General features: G+C 42.8%; 1 protein-coding gene across 2 annotated transcripts in view; it reads left to right on the plus strand.

The window, feature by feature from the left end:
* Window positions 1-19,904, plus strand: part of scara5 (scavenger receptor class A, member 5 (putative)) — a 159,638-nt gene that overhangs the window by 68,821 nt on the left and 70,913 nt on the right. For both annotated transcript variants that reach the window (XM_051644861.1, XM_051644862.1), the window contains exon 5: window positions 9,138-9,626. In XM_051644861.1, the coding sequence (XP_051500821.1) occupies window positions 9,138-9,626 (489 nt within the window). The remainder of the gene's footprint in view (window positions 1-9,137; window positions 9,627-19,904) is intronic.

Genomic DNA, 19,904 nt, shown 5'->3' on the forward strand with positions numbered 1-19,904 from the left:
TTTTATTTTTAATAAATTTGCAAAGATTTCAAACAAACTTCTTTCACGTTGTCATTATGGGGTATTGTTTATAGAATTTTGAGGAAAATAATGAATTTAATCCATTTTAGAATAAGGCTGTAACATAACAAAATGTGGAAAAAGTGAAGTGCTGTGAATACTTTTTCGGATGCACTGTATATGCAAAACAGTACTGTTGATTAAAGAATAAAATGATCCATTGGGGATGGAGTGGGACAAAAAATCAGCCCAGCAGAGGGCAATGGTGACGCCAGAATAGAAATATTAATAATTCTGCCCAGCTGAAAAATTCATAATTATTTTAGATACATATGCTTGAACACTGACCCTGATTACATATATTTTAAAGATGCACTCAGTAATTTTATCCTCATTAAAAAGGTTTAACTTCTAAAGACATGAACAGTAGTGGTTCTAGCTTGTATGACGCCCTGGGCGAAAACTGCTTCATGGCTGACTTTGAATATTAAATTCTACAATGGCATCTGAAACAGTTTATTTTAAATTATGCTACATCCAACCATCTAGGTGTCAGTGTAAGTCCAAGATGACACAAAGACAAAAGTTACTGAGTGCACCTTTAAGTATTTTAAATTATTATTGTAGGTTTTAAAATAGTATTGTCACTGATAAAATGTTTCTAAACTATTCATTAAAAAAATATGTGTATGTTTATCCAGTAAAATAAAGTTTGCCATGGTATAAATTTACTAGTGGAATCATACATTACATTTGGCATTATCAGGACGATCAAATATCAGGACCCTTAGCATTATTATACATTATATTCAGCATTGTATACAGTTTAATATAGTACAATCATCTGTAAATGCAGTGCAGATTCACTCTTGTGCTGAAAAGTCTCATTCCGGTGCTCATTATTACATGCGCTTACATGATGATAAACGATCTAAAACACTTTAAACCTCACATTTTGACCTCTGAGACATCAGCATGACATCAGTGAAAGCTGCACAATTGATTACATTGAAACTGAAAGTTTCATTATGTTGCACGAGTTTAATCAAAGTGATTGCACTCCATTGCAATTGGTTTGATTGACGTGGATTAGTGCACTCTCTTGCTCAATGAAGTTTAACGGAGACTCGCATGTGGTAAAAACAAATACGAAATACGCGGAAATACGAGCCTGAGTTTGAATTCATAAAATGTATACATTATAAAACAGAAAATTGCAGAAAAATGTAAGTCATGTGCTTGAGAGAAACAACTCTTAAGTGCATCAAATGCACAATCACTTTTTCAGTGCACCTGATGCAGCAACTGCTTCACATTAAACAGCATGCTTATTATGATCTTCTTTGAAGTGTTTATAAAGTTCTCTCATGCGCTGGAAAACATCCTGGTTACTTGCATAACCTCCGTTCCCTGATGGAGGGTACGAGATGTTATGTGGACGTAGTGACACTAGGGGTCACTCTTGGGAGCCTGAGACACCTCTGGTCTTTGATAAAAGGCCAATGAAAACTGGCGAGTGGTATTTGCATACCACTCCCCCGGACATACGGGTATAAAAGGAGCTGGTATGCAACCACTCATTCAGGTTTTATGCTGAGGAGCCGAGACAATGTCCCGGCCATTTCAGCGGGTAGTTCAGCGTTGTGGCAGGAGGGACACATATCTCGTTCCCTTCATCAGGGAACGGAGGTTACGTAAGTAACATGGATGTTCCCTATCTGTCACTCACTCGACGTTGTGTCGATGTAGTGACACTAGGGGTCCTTATACAAAAACGCCACAACTGGCTGAACTGTGTTATGTGAACTGGCGGTGTGTGACAGGCAGACCACAGTGTGCCTCGTAGCCAGCACACCAGGCCAACACGTAACCTCCCCCAACACAGTTATGAGTGTCAAACGGTGCTTTGGGGACAAGTAGACTACCCAAAAGATAGAGATGGGCTAGCCCAGTCGTGGCCTCTTATCCCCTTTTTCCCACTCCCTAAAAAAAGGGGGATTAACCGACTGGGCCCACAAGATCTAGTCGGGAGGGTGTCCCTCCCAAGGGGAAGACACCGCGGAGACCACACCCCACCCTTTGGGGGTATTTAAGTGGAAATATGGTCTTGCCGAGCTATGTCGGAAGTATGCCATGTGGGGGAGTCCCAAGGTAGGTCCTGCCCTACGGGGGAGGAGTAACTTCAAGCATGGTGACTGGGGCAGAGGGGCCTCTAGGAAATGAATTAGCGGAAGATATATGTCGCATGGGGTTACCTACGTGGAACCACCACACGCGGAGCACCTACCCCAGTACAGGGCTTAGTTAGCATGTGTACTGAGCCTGCAGCGAGTCTCTCCGCCACAGGGCTCGGAGGAAATCAACCAGGGAACACAGTTTGTGAACACTACTGGGAGTTAACGGCGCACGTCTTCAGCTCAGGGAAGGTGAAAGGCGCTATGCGCAAGCGATACACCCGGCTGGCTGTCCCAGACTTACCTGCTTGTGCGTGCCACTACACGGGACGAAACCGGTTCCACCCGGAGATTGTAGAACCTCGCAAAGGTGTTGGGTGTTGCCCAGCCCGCTGCTCTGCAAATGTCTGTTAGAGAGGCGCCCCTGGTCAAGGCCCAGGAGGCCGCTATACCCCTGGTAGAATAGGCCTGTAGCCCTACCGGGGGCGGCATGTCCTGGGCGTGATATGTCATAGTTATGGCATCAGTGAGCCAGTGGGTGATCCTCTGCTTTGAGACAGTGCTTCCTTTCCACTGTCCACCAAAGCAGACAAAGAGCTTCTCAGAGACTCTAAAACTCTGCGTGCGATCCAAATAGATGCGTAAAGCACGCACAGGACACAGCAACGTCAGGGCTGGGTCTGCCTCCTCCTGGGGCAGTACTTGCAGGTACACCACCTGGTCCCTAAAAGCGGTCGTGGGAACCTTGGGCACATAGCCCGGTCGGGGTCTCAGGATCACGTGAGAGTAGCCTGGACCAAACTCCATGCACGTTTCGCTGACAGAGAATGCTTGCAGGTCTCCTACCCTCTTGATGGAAGTGAGCACAGTCAGGAGGGCAGTCTTCAAGGAGAGTGCCTTAAGCTCAGCTGACTGCAAAGGCTCAAAGGGGGCTCTCTGTAGACCCTGAAGAACTACAGAGAGGTCCCATGAGGGAAAGAGTTGTGGTCTGAAGGGATTCAACCTCCTGGCACCTCTCAGGAACATGATGATCAGGTGGTGCTTCCCTAAGGACTTACCGTCCACTGTGTCGTGGTGTGCCGCTATACCTCTCCTGCAAGAAGGAAAGCACCGAACCGACTGCTCATCTCTGGGGGTCTTTGCTTCGGGAAGAACACCACTTAGCGAACAGATGCCACTTAAAGGCATACAGGCGCCTCGTAGAGGGGACCCTAGCCTGAGTGATCGTGTCTACCACCACGCCACCCCAGGAGCCTCTGAAAGAGTTTCAGTGGAACCGCTGTTTTCTGTTTGAATGCCTTCAAACAGGTCAGCACCGACTGTGCGTGCTCGTTCGTGAGGCGCACCGTCAGTGAGACTGAGTCCAACTCCAAACCGAGCAAAGAGATGCTCTGAACCGGGAGGAGCTTGCTCTTTTCCCAGTTGACCTGAAGCCCTAGTCGGCTGAGGTGCGAGAGCACCAGGTCCCTGTGTGCACACAGCATATCCCGAGAGTGGGCTAGGATTAGCCAATTGTTGAGATAGTTGAGAATGCGAATGCCCACTTCCCTTATTGGGGCAAGAGCTGCCTCTGCGACCTTCGTGAAGACGCGAGGGGACAAGGACAGACTGAAAGGGAGGACCTTGTACTGACACGCCTGACCCTCGAATGCAAACTGCAGGAAGGGTCTGTATCAAGGTAGAATAGAGACGTGGAAGTACACGTCCTTCAAGTCTACCGCCGTGAAACAATCTTCATGCCAGACACTCGCCAGAATGTGTTTTTGCATCAGCATCTTGAACTGGAGTCTGTGTAAAGCCCGGTTCAGTACTCGCAGGTCCAAGATTGGCCGCAACCCACCGCCTTTTTTCGGTACAATGAAGTAGGGGCTGTAAAACCCCTTCTTCATCACGGCTGGAGGGACAGGCTCTATCGCATCCTTCCGTAGGAGGATAGCGATCTCTGCGCGCAAGGTAGCAGCCTTCTCGCCTTTCACCGAGGTGAAGTGGATGCCGCTGAACCTGGGCGGACTCCTGGTGAACTGAATCGCATAGCCGAGTCGGACGGTCCGGATCAGCCATAGCGACGGATTGGAAAGAGCAATCTCCGAGTGAGGGGGACCAAGGGGACAGTCTTGTCGGACGTACCGGCAGGTGGGGCCTCGCGGCGGGGTGGGGGAAGAAGAGGCCTGTCCTCATGACTCGTGGAGACTGTCAAATCGGGGTGGAGACCGCTGCTGGAGCGCCAAACCTGCAAGGATGGAAAGGTGGACGGTGGTCGTGATGACGGCCGTGCACACCGGGTACGTGACCCAGGGAATGAGGAAACCGCTCTTTTGCTGAGCTGTTGGGTACCACAGCCACTTGGGCATGCGGAGAAATTAAATGAAAAAGCAACAAAAGATTCTCCTCCTGGCCCTCCAACGGGGGATGGAGTGGTCTGCTTACCAGCTCCAAGGTGGGTTTCTGGGCCTGGGTCGCCCGTCTCAGGGGCGCTTCGAAGCCTTCTGAGGGTTCTTGGTGGCCGGCCTTGAGACGGGTGGCATCTGCTTCCTGCGATGGGCTCCACGCCGGGGCCGGGCCAAAGGGGTGGGCTGCGGTGGAGCCGGTGCAGTCACCGCAGGGGGACGCCCTTTGCGACGAGCAGGCGGGGTACGGGATCTTGAGCCGTGCCGTGGCAGGATTTGCCGGATAGCCTCCGTCTGCTGCTTCACCGTCGAGAACTGCTGGGCAAAGTCCTCGATGGTGTTGCCGAATAGGCCAACCTGGGAAATGGGGGCAGCAAGGAACCGTGCCTTGTCGGTCTCACCCATCTCGACCAGGTTGAGCCAAAGGTGGCACTCCTGGACCACTAAGGTGGACATCGCCCGCCCGAGAGACCGCGAGTTCGGTCGCCGAGCGCAGCTCCTGCATCAAATCAGGGGCGGAACTACCCTCGTGCAGTTCCTTTAGCGCCTTGGCTTGGTGGACTTGTAGGAGAGCCATGGCGTGCAGGTCAGAGGCGGCTTGTCCAGCTGCACTGTAGGCTTTGACCGTCAGGGACGACTTGAACCTACAGTCCTTGCGGGTATAGGTGCACCGCGAGTGCCTTATCCACCAGGTGAATGGCCGAATAGCCCCTGGCTGCCCCGCCATCGAGGGTAGTGAGGGTGGTGGAGCTGAAAGATCGAGACCAGGCAGTAAAAGGTGCCTCCCATGATCTTGTCAGTGCCTCATGCACTTCCTGGAAGAAAGGGACTGGAGCAGGGCGTGGCTGCTTTGAGCGGCGCCGCGAGCCCAGGAACCAATCATAGAGCCGCGAGGGTTCAGGGGAGAGCGGAGGGTTCCACTCTAGCCCGACGCTCGCGGCTGCCCGGAAAAGCATGTCCATCATTTCCGCATCAGCCTGTGACTGGGCAACCGCACCCGAGGGGGGGAGCCCAGCTGAGGCTTCTGCATCCGACTGGATGAGCCTGCTCTCCGATGCTGCGCTCGAGAGCTCATCAGCTTCGCGGGCTCCAAACAAAAGGTCGAACTCGCCATGAGACGAGCCGGCGGACTCATCCAGAAGCCCAATCGGCAGCGTGCTGGGGAATGAGAGGTCCATGGGAGGTGGTCCCATTGGGGTCCGTCAGAGGTGGTCCCATTGGGGTCCCCAAATCGCCCCCAGTGCTAGCACTGCTGGCCTCATACCCATAGGTAGAAGGACTGAGGCGGGGAGCAGTTGGGGTGGCTTGCTATCTTACGAAAGCAAGCTGCGACTGCAAGGTTGCCATGGTCATGTTCTCGCAGTGAATACATGATCCATCCACGAACGCTCTCTCCACATGGGTCGCGCCCAGACATGAAAGACAGTGATCGTGACCGAAGTTGAGAGATAACGACTGCAACCAGGAATAACACACAATCGTAAAGACATCTTTAAAAAGATGCAACTTTAAAAAGACGTTCCGTGTGTGCTGCTCTTTTAGAGAAATATTCTTTTTTAGAAAAATATACTCTCTTTTTCCTGCCGAAGCACCCAGGGGCATTCTCTGCAGTGCACCAGTGCAGAGGAGGGAGAAGCCGCTGAAATGCACTGTCAGATCCAGTAGAGGTGAATGAACAGTCATCTCAGTAAACATCGATCGTTCGGCTCAGAAGATTCAGAAAATCTGAATGAGTGGTTGCATACCAGCTCCTTTTATACCCGTATGTCCGGGGGAGAGGTATGCAAATACCACTCGCCAATTTTCATTGGCCTTTTATCAAAGACCAGAGGTGTCTCGGGCTCCCAAGAGTGACCCCTAGTGTCACTATATCGACACAGCATCGAGTGAGTGACAGATAGGGAACTTGGGTCATGTTTTTCCAGCTTCAGCTTGTCTACGTTTCTTTTTTTTTTCAAATGAGTTTCATCATGCAACTTATTTTCCACCAGGCTGTAAAGTGACGTCACTGACGGAGCTTCTCTGTGCTCACGGCATATATCCAACTAATCGATAATGAAATTCGTTGTCGATTATTTCCATTATTGATAATAATCGATTTTATTGATTAGTTGTTGCAGCCCTAATGAAAACCATGATTTCTACTAAGAAAATCATGGTGACAGCAGTCATGGTTACTACAATATTACTATAGTAAAACCATGGTTAATTTTCATTAGGGACCTTAACTAAAAAATAAAAAAAAAAGTTCTCTAATTACTAAATCAACATTTGAACTTAATACCTGAACTATTACGCTACATGCATCAACATAAAGTACATTTCAAACTCAACTCAACATAAATTTTAACATTCAGAAGCTGTACATCACTATAGAAGGAACCTTGCTATTCAAATGAATACGAGAAGGGCTGTCGTAACGTGGCTCTAGTGTTTTATTCATACACAAATCCCACACCCTTATCAACGGAGTAAGGCAAAATAACTTTGGCAATAAACACCCTAAGTGCTTTAGTTGTTGTTTCATGTCCGAATTAGCACTGAGTGCCTGCTAAAATTTTTTTGCAGTTTCGGGTTCATCTGGGATCCTTCCTTGCTGTCAGCGTAAATGATTAATTATATATCGATGTATTACCAGTATACGACACTTGTGTCGAGCGATGTCTGCAAACAGTGCCTGTTTTGTAAAAGTTTTTTGACCATCGCTTCTCTAATTCACTGCAAAAAGTAAATGTTCCCAGACAGGAGATTTGAATAACGCAGGTGGCTTCTCTATCAGCGGCTGGTTTTCTCCGCTTGGCACTTGCCTTTTTTAACCACACACAACATACAGCTGTGATATCAATAAGTTGACCCACATGAAACATAGGCGGCACATATCCATTTACAGATCCATTCAGGTGCATAAGCGGAGGTTGTAGGCCGTGTCTATTTGACGCTTTGTTTTCTTCTCCAAACCTTGTGCTCCAGATGCATCATTAAACTAGAGGTGAACCGCGTGCCAATGCTTACCGAACCGTGGGTGGCGAACCGTATGGTTAGTTTTTTTACCGAGAACTGTTACACCCCTTCACGTACGTATTATTGCAAAACATTAAACTCATGAAATAGCCTTGTGTCATATGTAGTTGGAAAGCCCTCAAAGTGTAGAAAAAAACCAGCCTATTTATTTTACTCACAGATAAATATATGGCGAGTAATAGCTAAGTATATGTCTTTGACAATTATGTCAATTATGCGTTTTCACTTATAACTTCACAAAAAATAAATGGAACATAAAAAATAGATCATTGGATAATCCACATAAAGCACAATGTTACATTTGGCCACCAGGAGATGGCACCAAGTACATGACACAAACTCATTGATGACTCAAATGGCACAGAATGAAACTCATTCTGTGAAATCTCATTACTAAAATCATGGCTGCATGCTATGCAAAACTTTAGTCATTGTTGTTTTTGCATTTGTAATTAGTTATTATGTACAATTATTATGTTTTATTTGTTTGGAGAGGCTTTTGGACAAATGTTGACGTCTTTGTTCACTAGGATAAATTATTTTTGTAATGCTATAACTGATTGTTTTGTCATATCAACACAAAATTTTTGTCAGATACAGTTGACATGATTGGGAACCAAACAAAAGCAGTTTTTTGGAGCCATCTTATTTACACCAAGAGATTTATAATGTCAAATCAGAAATATAAGTTTGAAAAAAAAAAAAAAAAACATTTCAGCAGTTTCTTTTTTAGAGGAATTTTTTTACAATGATACAAAAAAAAACTTGACCCTCTTTTTTATTTTATTTATTTTTTTGATCGAGTTATAAGCCTTTCATTTTGGGTATGCCACTGAAAAAGGAAATCTTTAAAAAAACACCTTCAGAGGTTAAATGGCGTAAGGATATCGGTGTTTTCGTTTACATGACATTTAAGAATGGAGTTTTCTGCAAAAACCCTTGAATAAACCGTTTTCTTAAGTGCATGTAAATATGGTAATTAAACCAAAAATGGGGGCGGGGTCTCCAAAAGAGGGCGTGGTTACTCCAAAAAAGGGTTGCACTAACTCCAGATATGGACATCACTTCCACCCATGTTGTAGGTTAGGGAAAGGGTTAGGTAAGGGGGTCCCTATATCTTTAATGGCAGTTTGGAGCTCCCCCCCCCCTTTTTGGAGCGATGTCTGCAGCTTTTTCTCAGAAATTCTGAAATTCTTGTGAATTTTTCAATTCAACCTTTCTCAAATTAAAAGCTGGATTATAATATGTAATAAAGAAAAAAACAGTATTCAATTTAAAAAATAAATTACAAGCATTTTCACTTGTGGTCTCAGACTTTTTGGCCCCACTGTATGAATTTGGCGAGAATTACTAGAATTACTCAAAATCAAATTTCTCGTTGCTTTTTGTATTTTGGCAAAATATCACTAAACCCCAAATGTATTCGAGTCTGATATGACTCAAATTGCATTTAGGCTACCTGTGTGAACATAGCCTAAACCACATCAGCATAAAAAATTGAAATTTTCTCTGCAAGTGTCATTAATAGATGCCCTACTGTTACTAATATGACCAGGGCGACTAACGCAGGGCTTGGAGCGTGATATCAAGGATTTGCAGGCGTTCTCTGAGCACACCACGGACTCTGTGGCTCAGCTTTGGGATCACCTAATCATGATGAGCCATTCCAGCCAAAAAAACAGCAGCAGTCTGGGAGAAGAGCTCGCCTTTGCTGCTGTCTCTATCAGAGCCCAGGATGCGATGTTGAAGACAATGGTAGCAAATGTAGAGACCCTACAAGAGCACCTGGAAGAGGTGGGCTGGACTGTACAGACATTAAACCATTCACTTAATGGAGATGTGATTCTGCACCAGGTGAAGATCGGTGAACTGCAGGAGAAGATTGGAAATGTGTCACATGAAGCCACAAGCATGAAGATCACACAGATACACCTTGAAGAACAGATGAGGAATGAGATTGAGATCCTGAATGTCATCACAGCAGATCTGAGACTGAAGGAATGGGAACACTCCATGGCCCTCAAAAACCTAACTGTATTACAAGGTAGGAGCAAGTTTTTGGCCAATTTTTGTTTTATAGCTTTAAATTGCTTAATGAATGTTGTTTCAACCCAACCCCCTCTGTCTTTTCCCTGTATTTCCTATTGTTTGTGCGGGACATATAAAGATACAGTATTAGTCCATAACTCTGCCTGTGTGGTTTTGTCAGTTGGCTCTGGGTGCTTTGTCATCCTCTGAAAAACCAAAAGAGTTTTGGTTACTGTTGAAAAGCTGAAAGTTTTGTCCTTTGTGCTTTATAGAAATGTTGCCAAATTTAAACAGGTAAAAAATCTAATACACAGAGATCTCGGTGAGGCACACAACATTTGACATACTTTTAACCAGATTAAAAACATATGAAGTGGGGCTTGCAATTAAAATTTACCCAAAATGTATACATATACAATTATGCATTTGGCATTGTCATCGTGAGGAGAATCACACCAGAGAGAAGGGAGGGTGTTCCAAAAGGATGTTTAGTTCATAAGAGATGCAAAATGTACAAATAAAAACCATGTTTAAGCAAAATAAAACCAAGGTTATTTTACAAACAGTCTAAAAACTAGAACTGTTAAAGCAGTACCGACACCCCTCACTAAACAATGGAGGCCAGAGTCTATTGCGCTCAGCAGCACCAAACATGCTCCAAACACAATATATCCATTTTGTTCTCCCACCCTCTAGTGGCGACTGGCTTTTCTACAGAATTTTTCCCATGTTTATTAATTGGAACATACCATTTTTTTTACTTAAAATTAACACCTCCACATTCTTATACACAATTCCATTGCATAAATGAATCAGAATGAGTTAAAAACACTTAATGCAATAAATATGATGGATAAAAACATTTGCACATATCTAGAGAGCAGGATGGCTGATAGGCTGATATAATGCTGATATGTACTGAATATGATATCACACATAGTAAATAACATAATAAAAGTACATAAAATTGCTTAAAATTAAATTAACTTTTAAGCATAATATTTACTCAATTTCAGACAAAAGTTTTACTTTTTAATATATAAAAAAATTATAATAAGATTTTTGTGTTCTTTAGATAGTAGATAGCAGATTCTCCTGGTTTCTGTTTAGTCATTACATATACATGGAGAAACTGTTAAAACATAAAAGGAAGAAAGAAATAACAGTGCACATAGTAATCCAGTCACCACAAATGGTATGTGTGCATTAACACCGGACTGAACTCGAACATGTCTGTTAACTCTTGAACACGATAAGGAATTTTTGTGTTTTTAAGCACACAACCACTTTTAAAACCCTATCATGAGCCTCATTCATGCTCAGAGTATGTATAATACACTACAGTGAACAGGTCTGCACACATACAGTTTGCACAGGGAGCAAAACGTGCAAGATATTTATTCATTGAATTAAATTGTGATTTTGATTTTATTTTGATTAGTCGTTCAGCCCTAAATATGACATTTAAATGAGCAATTTAGTGCATCGAGGGTAGCGAGAGCGGGGGAGCTGAACTACCGGGACCGGGCAGTAAAAGGTGCCTCCCACGATCTTGTCAGCTCTTCATGCACTCCCGGGAAAAAAGGAACAGGGGCGGGGCGTGGCCGTGGGCGGCGCCCCGTGCCCAGGAACTGATCTTCAAGCTGCGAGGGTTCAGGGGAGAGTGGAGGGTTCCACTCTAGCCTGATGCTCGCGGCCGCCCGGGAAAGCATGTCTGTCATTTCCGCATCAGCGTGAGACTGGGTGACCATTCCTGAAGGAGGTAGCCGAGCCGAAGCCTCTGTGTCAGACTGGACGAGCCTGCTCTCCGATGCTTCGCTCGATAACTTATCGTCTTCCGGAGCTCCGAATGAGAAGTCCAACTCGCGCTGAGATGGGGGATACCCGGCGGAGGCAATCCCATTGATGTCCCCGAATCGCCCCCGGTGCTAACCGACGCGGCCTCAAACCCGTAGGTAGAAGGACCGGTGCGGGGAGCCACTGGGGTGCAACGTTGCCATGGTCATGTTCTCGCAATGAGGAGAATGATGTCTGCGTGGGCAGTGCCCAGAGATGTAAGACAGCGATCATGGCCATCAGAAGCGGAGAGATATTGACCGCAACCAGGAATAACACACAAATGGAAAGGCATCTTTAAAAAGACGTTCCGTGTGTGCCACTCTTTTAGAAAGAAAATATACTCTTTTTAGAATATACTCTTTTAGTTGTTTCTGCCGAAGCGCCCAGGGGCGTTCTCTGCACTCCACGGGTGCAGAGGGGGGAGAAGCCGCTGAAATGCGCCATAGAATCCAGCAGATGAGGTGAATGAACTTCGCGGATGAATTCAGCTTCAATGAATAGAACCGCTCGGCTCCGAAGAGAAAATCTGAATGAGTGGTTGCATACCAGCTCCTTTTATACCTGTATGTCCGGGGGAGTGGCATGCAAATTCCACTTGCCAATTCTCATTGGCCTTTTTTCAGAAAAAGCAGAGGTGTTTGGGGCTCCAAAGAGTGACCCCTAGTGTCACTACATCGACACAGCGTCGAGTGCAAGGAATGAATAAAATCCATAAACTTACTTGAATTAATTAAGAATTCAAAATGATCTGTGTGCAGGTCTGTTTTGCTGAGTGTAGGATGTAGGGGAATAAGGCCTTTACATCTCAGCCTGCTGGAGGTACTCCACCATATTTGTTTCAATCTACAAAAAGACAATAAGAATAAGAATGTTTCTGTGCAATAACAGGTTGAAGATTGCACCAGTTTGTGATTTTTCACAAAGTGTTTGCCTCACTGGTGATGGTTTTAAAGTACAAAGAAAAACGAATATTTGATGGTTCATAATTTATTTATTCATTAATAGTTACCCTAATTTTTCCTGACCCTGACTTTTTTCTAGTCTAAACTCAAATAAATATTTTAAATTTTTACCATGCACACCAACACTTTTCATGTGTTGGTCAAAGCTCCGCATGATGCTTGCCTAGAGCAGTGTGTTGAGGACCGTGATACGAGTGATGCACCACTCGCATTCGGTGTAGACAGGGTGATACAGGGTATGAAACAAATTAATCATGTAGGTGATATATTTTGGATTCAAACCGGAAAATTTCGCAGAAAGGAAACATTTGCATCACTACAAAAATCAGAGAAAGTAAACCTATTCAGCCTCCAGTGGGCATTACAGGCTAGCAAAGCCAAAGCTCATGAGGCTAGCATGACATCTAATTACAGATGTCATATGAGCTGTCCAGTTCTGATTATGGAACAGTATCTTTGCATTTTCTGGTGTACAGTTATGATATTGTAGATAAAAGATAAAAAGATATTATAGACACAAACCTTATTTCACAGAATAAATCCTCCAATTTGTCTGCGCTGAGAACTGCTAACACCTGAAGACGATCCAAAAAGCCTGCGTCAGGAAACTCATCAGCTGGGCTGTTCTAAGGCCACCGTTGGGTTGTCACATTGGGGTGGGGGGACTCGGGGAGGGGTGTATAGTTTCAGCTGTCAGTGAAAATGACCCAGCCACTAACCCAGCAGCTGGGTTACACAAAAACTACCCAAAAAATAACACAAAATAAAAATGGGCCAACCCCAGCGTTTGGGTTGAAAAAAACCCAGCATTTTTTAGTGCAAATATCGGCCGATGTATCTGCTGCGGCAATATATCGGTCGACCACTAATATTTATATTTTAGGGCTGTTTATCATGTTGATTTAGTGTGATTAATCATATAAAAAATAAAGTGTTACAAAAAATTTATGCAATTAAATTCACCCCATGACCCGTATTTAAAAATTTGAATAAAAGTACATTTCTTTTCCTACTATCAATCTTGAAGTACATGTAACTTTGTGTTTTTACTTGACAGCTAGAGGAAGCACAACAGAATGCATCTCGAGACGTGATTTTCAAACTTCTTTTAACTTGACACAGCATCCTAAATGTACATGTGTTCTTAATACTAGTACATCCTTTAAAGTAAGTCAATATAGATCACTTCCAATCACTGCTGTGATTTGGTGCACAGTGGTGTGCATCACTAGAAAAAAAAAACAGGCTCCACAAAGTTTTGGAAAATGCTCAGTGGGTATCATTTTGCATTCCCACTGGATATTTGTGTGGAGAGGAAGTGACTTAATCCAGATGGCATCATTTGGATGTTGTCTCGGAGCACTGCTTTAATGTGCATGACCTGTCAGAAATCCTTAAATAATAATTGGAAAAACAGAGAAACTGATCTTAACCCCAGAACACAGAGCTACATGCCCCCCAGAATACAAATACATGCAGAGGCTGTTCTTCGTAAAACTATGTGTGTTGTCGGGGGCCTGGGTAGCTCAGCGAGTATTGATGCTGACTACCACCCCTGGAGTCATGAGTTTGAATCCAGGGTGTGCTGAGTGACTCCAGCCAGGTCTCCTAAGCAACCAAATTGGCCCGGTTGCTAGAGACGGGTAGAGTCACATGAGGTAACCTCCTCGTGGTCACGATTAAGTGGTTCTTGCTCTCAATAGGGCGCGTGGTAAGTTGTGCATGGATCGTAGAGAGTAGCATGAGCCTCTGCAGTGTCATGCACAACGAGCCACGTGATAAGATGCATGGATTGATGGTCTCAGAACCGTGCCACCATGAGGACCTACTGAGTAGTGGGAATTGGGCATTCCAAATTGGAAGAAAAGGGGAGAAAATTAAAAAAAAATTCTATAAAAATAAAAATATGTGTGTTGTCAATGAAAATTTTAAAGGTAATTTAAATCGTTAAATGTGTGTGTGTGTGTGTGTGAGAGAGAGAGAGAGAGAGGACCAGGAGAGATAGAGTATCTTGGTTTATTTAGCTATGGTTTCAGGACAAAATTGTTCCCAAAAGTGAGCTAAATCTGACAAAACCTCCCTTTAGCAACACAAATTCATACATATGTTTTAGTTTTTATTTAAAAAATGCAGAAAAGTTTCTTTTAGGGGTAGGGACAGGGTTTAGGTTATGGGGAGTCTGTAGTCATTATATTTAGCTTTATATGAATCAGTAGAAGTCTGTGTGTGTGTGTGTGTGTGTGTGTGTGTGTGTGTGTGTGTGTGTGTGTGTGTGTGTGTGTGTGTGTGTGTGTGTGTGTGTGCCTAACCTCATGTAGCTCCAGGGTGACTGTCATTGTAGTATAAAAGCATCTGCTAAGTGCCTACTTGCTAATATACTTTCTTAATCAATATAAATCTGAACATGAACATTAAATCAGCCTATGACTGCCTTACTTCTATTTGTCTTTGCACATTAATTGAGATAGAAGAAATAATTTTAACATAAAATAAAAAAATCATACGTCACCTTTAAAGACCCCATGAAATTACTTCCATGGAAGCAAGTTTAGGTGGGACATATCCATGGGCTAGTCACACCTTTTTTTAAATAGCAAATAGCCTTTAGTTACATCACAGCTGTGAACCATGGGTACTTCTCAGTACCCTAATTGATGCTTCCTTGTTTCCTCCCACCTCCGTCCTCGAGCCTGTGACCCTGACAACTTTCAAAGTCTGCCATCATGAAGGACATATTTATTCTCAAAATGCACCCCGAGGAAGTGAGGACAGAGGAAAGTGGAGGTCTTCCGAGGTGGATTCTATGCAGAAGACTTTTGTCAAAACACCAGATGCACACATATATTCTCCTCCCCCTTCATATCTGGTACAACAGTTTTAATATATGTTTCACCTTTGTGGTTTAAATAAACCGTAATTGTCACATACTTCAACAGTTCATCTTTTTTGGGGGGTATTTTCTCCCCTTTTCTCCCCAATTTGGCATGCCCAATTCCCAATGCACTCTAATTCCTCATGGTGGCGTAGTGACTTGACTCAATCCGGGTGGCGGAGGATGAATCTCAGTTGCCTCCGCATCTGAGACAGTCAATCCGTGCATCTTATCACGTGGCTTTTTGAGCGCGTTACCATGGAGACCTAATGCGTGTGGAGGCCCATGCTATTCTCCATGGCATAAACGTACAACTCACCACGCGCCCCACTGAGAGCAAGAACCACATTATAGTGGCCACGAGGAGGTTAACCCAACATGACTCTTCCCACCCTAGCAACCTGGCCAATTGGTTGCTTAGGAAGCCTGACTGGAGTCACTCAGCATGCCCTGGATTTGAACTTGTGACTCCAGGTGTGGTAGTCGGCATCTTTACTTGCTGAGCTACCCAGGTCCCCTCAACAGTTCATCTTGAATTATTTGGATTTATTATGAATATACTGTATAATTTAATCAAGTTTCAATAACTTAACGGCAAGCGCGCCGAGGTAATGCAGCTGCCAAAAGATGGTGCTCTAAAGTGACACTTCAAGTGAGCAAGGACATTGCATTTTACTAATAAATCTTGCTTCATTTCCTCCATCCTCGCATTCTTTCCTCATTTCCTTAGAGCAGGGGTTCCCAAACTTTTCTGTCAGCTGAACCCATTTGAAGTACCCCCTGATATATTAAGTAATGTTAACCATTTGAAATATAAATAATGTGACATCTTTACACTTTATTTTTCATATTATTGTTATATGTGAATGAACCTTTGTTACATCTATTGTTCTTACAACATTTATATATTTCATTTAATTTCATTCACCATTGCCATTTCTATCCAAATCAAAGATTGCACTACATTCCCAGTAGTAGGCTAAAATTTACACACACACACACACACACACACACACACACACACACACACTAAAGAGCAGGGAAACATGTGTTCTCCATTGTACAACAAAGACTGAACAAAGGAACACAGCCTGCTAGTTTAGGTCAAGATTAATCTGTTAATCTGTTGAATACGTACTCTGGTGCCAGTCTGCCTGCCAATGAAAAAAAAAGTATGGATGACAAATATATCTTTAATTTAATACAGAAATGGTTCTGCCATGCATATTCACTTATCTTGTTTATGACTATTGCAGTGCACTCTATCTAGAACCAAAGGAACTAAATTATTTTGAAATTGAACTTAGAGTGCTTTAACACTTGGTTCGATTGCTTGGACCGAACTGTTCATTTCCTCCCACCTCCCCCTGCCCCCGCTGATCATTGTTTACACCATATTATTTGGGTCTGAACCGTGGTCCGATTGCGCCATCAATGTGAGTACACGCAGCAGCTATTTATCACTGTAACTTAGAAACAATTGATGAGACATCACTGTGTTAAGTGAAGTATTTATCTCTTTGGATTTACCACCAAAATTTTACATGCACAGAATGACACTTGTGTTTGCCTGCCACACATGCATTGAATGTGCAATGATGTGATGAATGTTAGCGTTTTTCTGCTGCGAGCCTGCGGATGCATTGCAAGAGATATAAAGAATGTGAGCTGCTTTCTGGAGGCAATTTGTTCGGACGGACGAGAAATGCATTATACCATTATAATTGCCATCAGTAGCCTGCAAATTATACTGTATGGGTGCGTCTCAATCAGCTCCCTAGTTCTGTAGTTGGGGCACTGATCAGTGAGTCGGCCATTTTTAGGGCTGTCTCAATCGCAAACTCGTTCCAGTGCACTGAAACCTTTGCTCTCTAAAAAATCCCACAATGCACCTTAAAAACCAGGGAGCATCTTTGCTCACTATGTTCACTTACCAGAAATGTCGTCATGTCTTCTGTAGTCTTTCAGGTCGTTAGATGTTGAGCAAAAGTGTAAAACTATGAAGTACAAGCCTTATTTTCTTTATAAAAGAAATGTTGTTTGTAATGTTCTCATTCATAATTACTATGAAAGTGAAACAGTCTTTTTAAATATTAGAGTTATTAAAAGAAGGTTTAAAATACACTCATATATATTTTATTTATGCCATTTATCTGTTATAATAACACTGTACGTTTGAGTATCTTCAACGACAATGAACGATAGTGTCATTTATACAGCGATGGTGCTGATTAATAACAACTGCGCTTGAATGCGCGAGCTTGTTAACGTGTCACCGGTGACTGAGTCATAAGTGTCCCAATGTTCATTAGAGGAACACCCTTGCCATTGCCCGAATTCATGTTCACGAAATACTGATTCACGACATAGGGAGCTGATTGAGACAGGGTATGTCATCAAAAGCGATTCACTTCCGCGATTTGGTACAATCATATCAGCAGCAAACCGTACTGGAGTTCACATGAACCATACCCTAGGCCACCTTTTCAAGCGGACTCGGGTGCATTTAAGCAGGCACACACCCAAGTTCAGAAAACAGCGTTTACATCATCCAAACACAGAACGTTCCCCTAACTTTAGTATTTGGTTCCCGTTTGGTTATTTTTTGGGGGGAACCAGTTCCTAACATTCTAGGAATGTTCTCTTTAGGTTCTATTTTTTGCAACCATAAAATAATGCTCCCAGAACATTGCAGGGAGGTTTTTGTGTGACAACCTAATAAGAATCTACACAGAACATTCCCTAATGGTTATTTTTAGGTTTTATTTTTATAACCATAAACTAGCCTTCCCAGAACATTGTAGGAATTTTTTTTTTTTTTTATGTGACAACCTAAGATGAACTTATACAGAATGTTCTCTAATGGCTATTTTTAGGTTTTATTTTTATAACCATAAACTAACCTTCTCAGAACGTTGCAGGGAGGTTTTTGTGGGATAACCTAAAAAATAACTTATACAGTATGTTCTCTAATGGTTATTTTTAGGTTTTATTTTTTTAACTTGCAGGGTGGTTTTTGAGGGATTCATTAAAATGAACAGATGTGCAATACCTACCTATTCTATGTCTAATACATGCACACCCATTTGGTCCACAAGCGCTTTATTCGTGTGTCTTCCAAATAGCTTTTTTACACCCTTGAAGGGCACTGCGAGAAGAGGATGCAATTCAAAAGGTTGTTCAAAATGAAAGAAAATATTTTTTTCCCACGAATGGCCTTTCCACAAGACTGCTAGCGAAGAGTACATTCATACAGTAATGCCATGCTCCCTTCAGAGTGCCCAGATCAAGAGCTCTGCCCTTCGGAGTGAATAAGGCATAGGGAGGAAAACACTTTCGATTGGAAATCGCCCTTGTTTTATATAAATCACTACTGAATTTAAAAATGAACGGTCATTCCAGTGGAGTAACTCGCTGACTGACATTCATTTGTCGATTTCCTCAATAAATAATTGCTTTTAGATGTGAGATTCAGTAAATATGTTACTGATTTGATAAAGATTTGACTCATATAATTGAAAAAAAAAACATGATGTAGGAGTGTAACCAAGAAGTTTTTTGATTATTGACTTCAAATGAAGAGAAGCAGATGTATCCGCTAAACTGTACACTTCAGTGGTAAGAAATTACTTGAATGTTAGCCCTGTAAGTTTAATTAAATGTTTATAAAATGTTTTTATGTATGTCAATACATTTCTGATTTTAAAAACCCTGACTGTGTTGAAATCATTGGTTATTTGGAATAATTTACTTAAATATCTGCATATTAATGTCCAAAAAATCTTACACATTAATGGAAGCATTACATCTTACTTAAATCTTCCATCTTATTCCATCTGTTCAGGGAGTTTCCCTGTCTCAGTTCAGCCAGATGTACCTGGGATAGGCTCCAGCACCTCCGCGACCCATTGGCTACATAGGAAATTTGGGTAAAAAAAAGGTGTATGGATAGAAATAAATGTATCTATCACAACATATTATGTGTGATGATGTGTTTAGTTCATTTTAAAGAGCACCTATTATGGTTTTTCAAATATTACCTTTCATGTAGTGTGTTATATAGCTGTTTGTGAATGTAAAAAAGTCTGCAAAGTTTCAAAAATCAAAGTGCACAACAAATGGAGTTACTGATTCCCAAAAGAAAGAACCGATTCTGAACACCTGAAACGAGTAATTATTAGTAATTCCAGACTTACTCCCTGTACTAACCTACGTAATTTGGTAACAAAAAACCCGCCTCTAGTCTTCATTGGCTGCTCGCGAACAGCTTTGACCCGCCCTCAATCATTACACTAAGCGGTAGACCAATCATAACAGACTGGGACATCTAACCAATCAGAGCATATTAGGCTCTCTGAAAGGAAGAGTTTAGAATGAAGGAAAAAAAGGTAATGCTGCAATTTAAATTATGAGCAAATTAAAGTGTTGTTTGACCTTGGATGCATGTAAATCTATTGTATGAGACCTTTAAAACAAAATTAGGCATGTTTAAAAACCATAATAGGTGCTCTTTAATAATTAATTAAAAAATGGATCAGAACAAGACATGGATTGTAGATTTAAAGACATACAGCAAGGTTGCAGAGAGGATATCAGTATATAAGAGTTAGTGGAACGTTAA

Source organism: Myxocyprinus asiaticus, chromosome 19 (assembly GCF_019703515.2).
Source record: "Myxocyprinus asiaticus isolate MX2 ecotype Aquarium Trade chromosome 19, UBuf_Myxa_2, whole genome shotgun sequence".
Lineage (NCBI taxonomy): Eukaryota > Metazoa > Chordata > Actinopteri > Cypriniformes > Catostomidae > Myxocyprinus > Myxocyprinus asiaticus.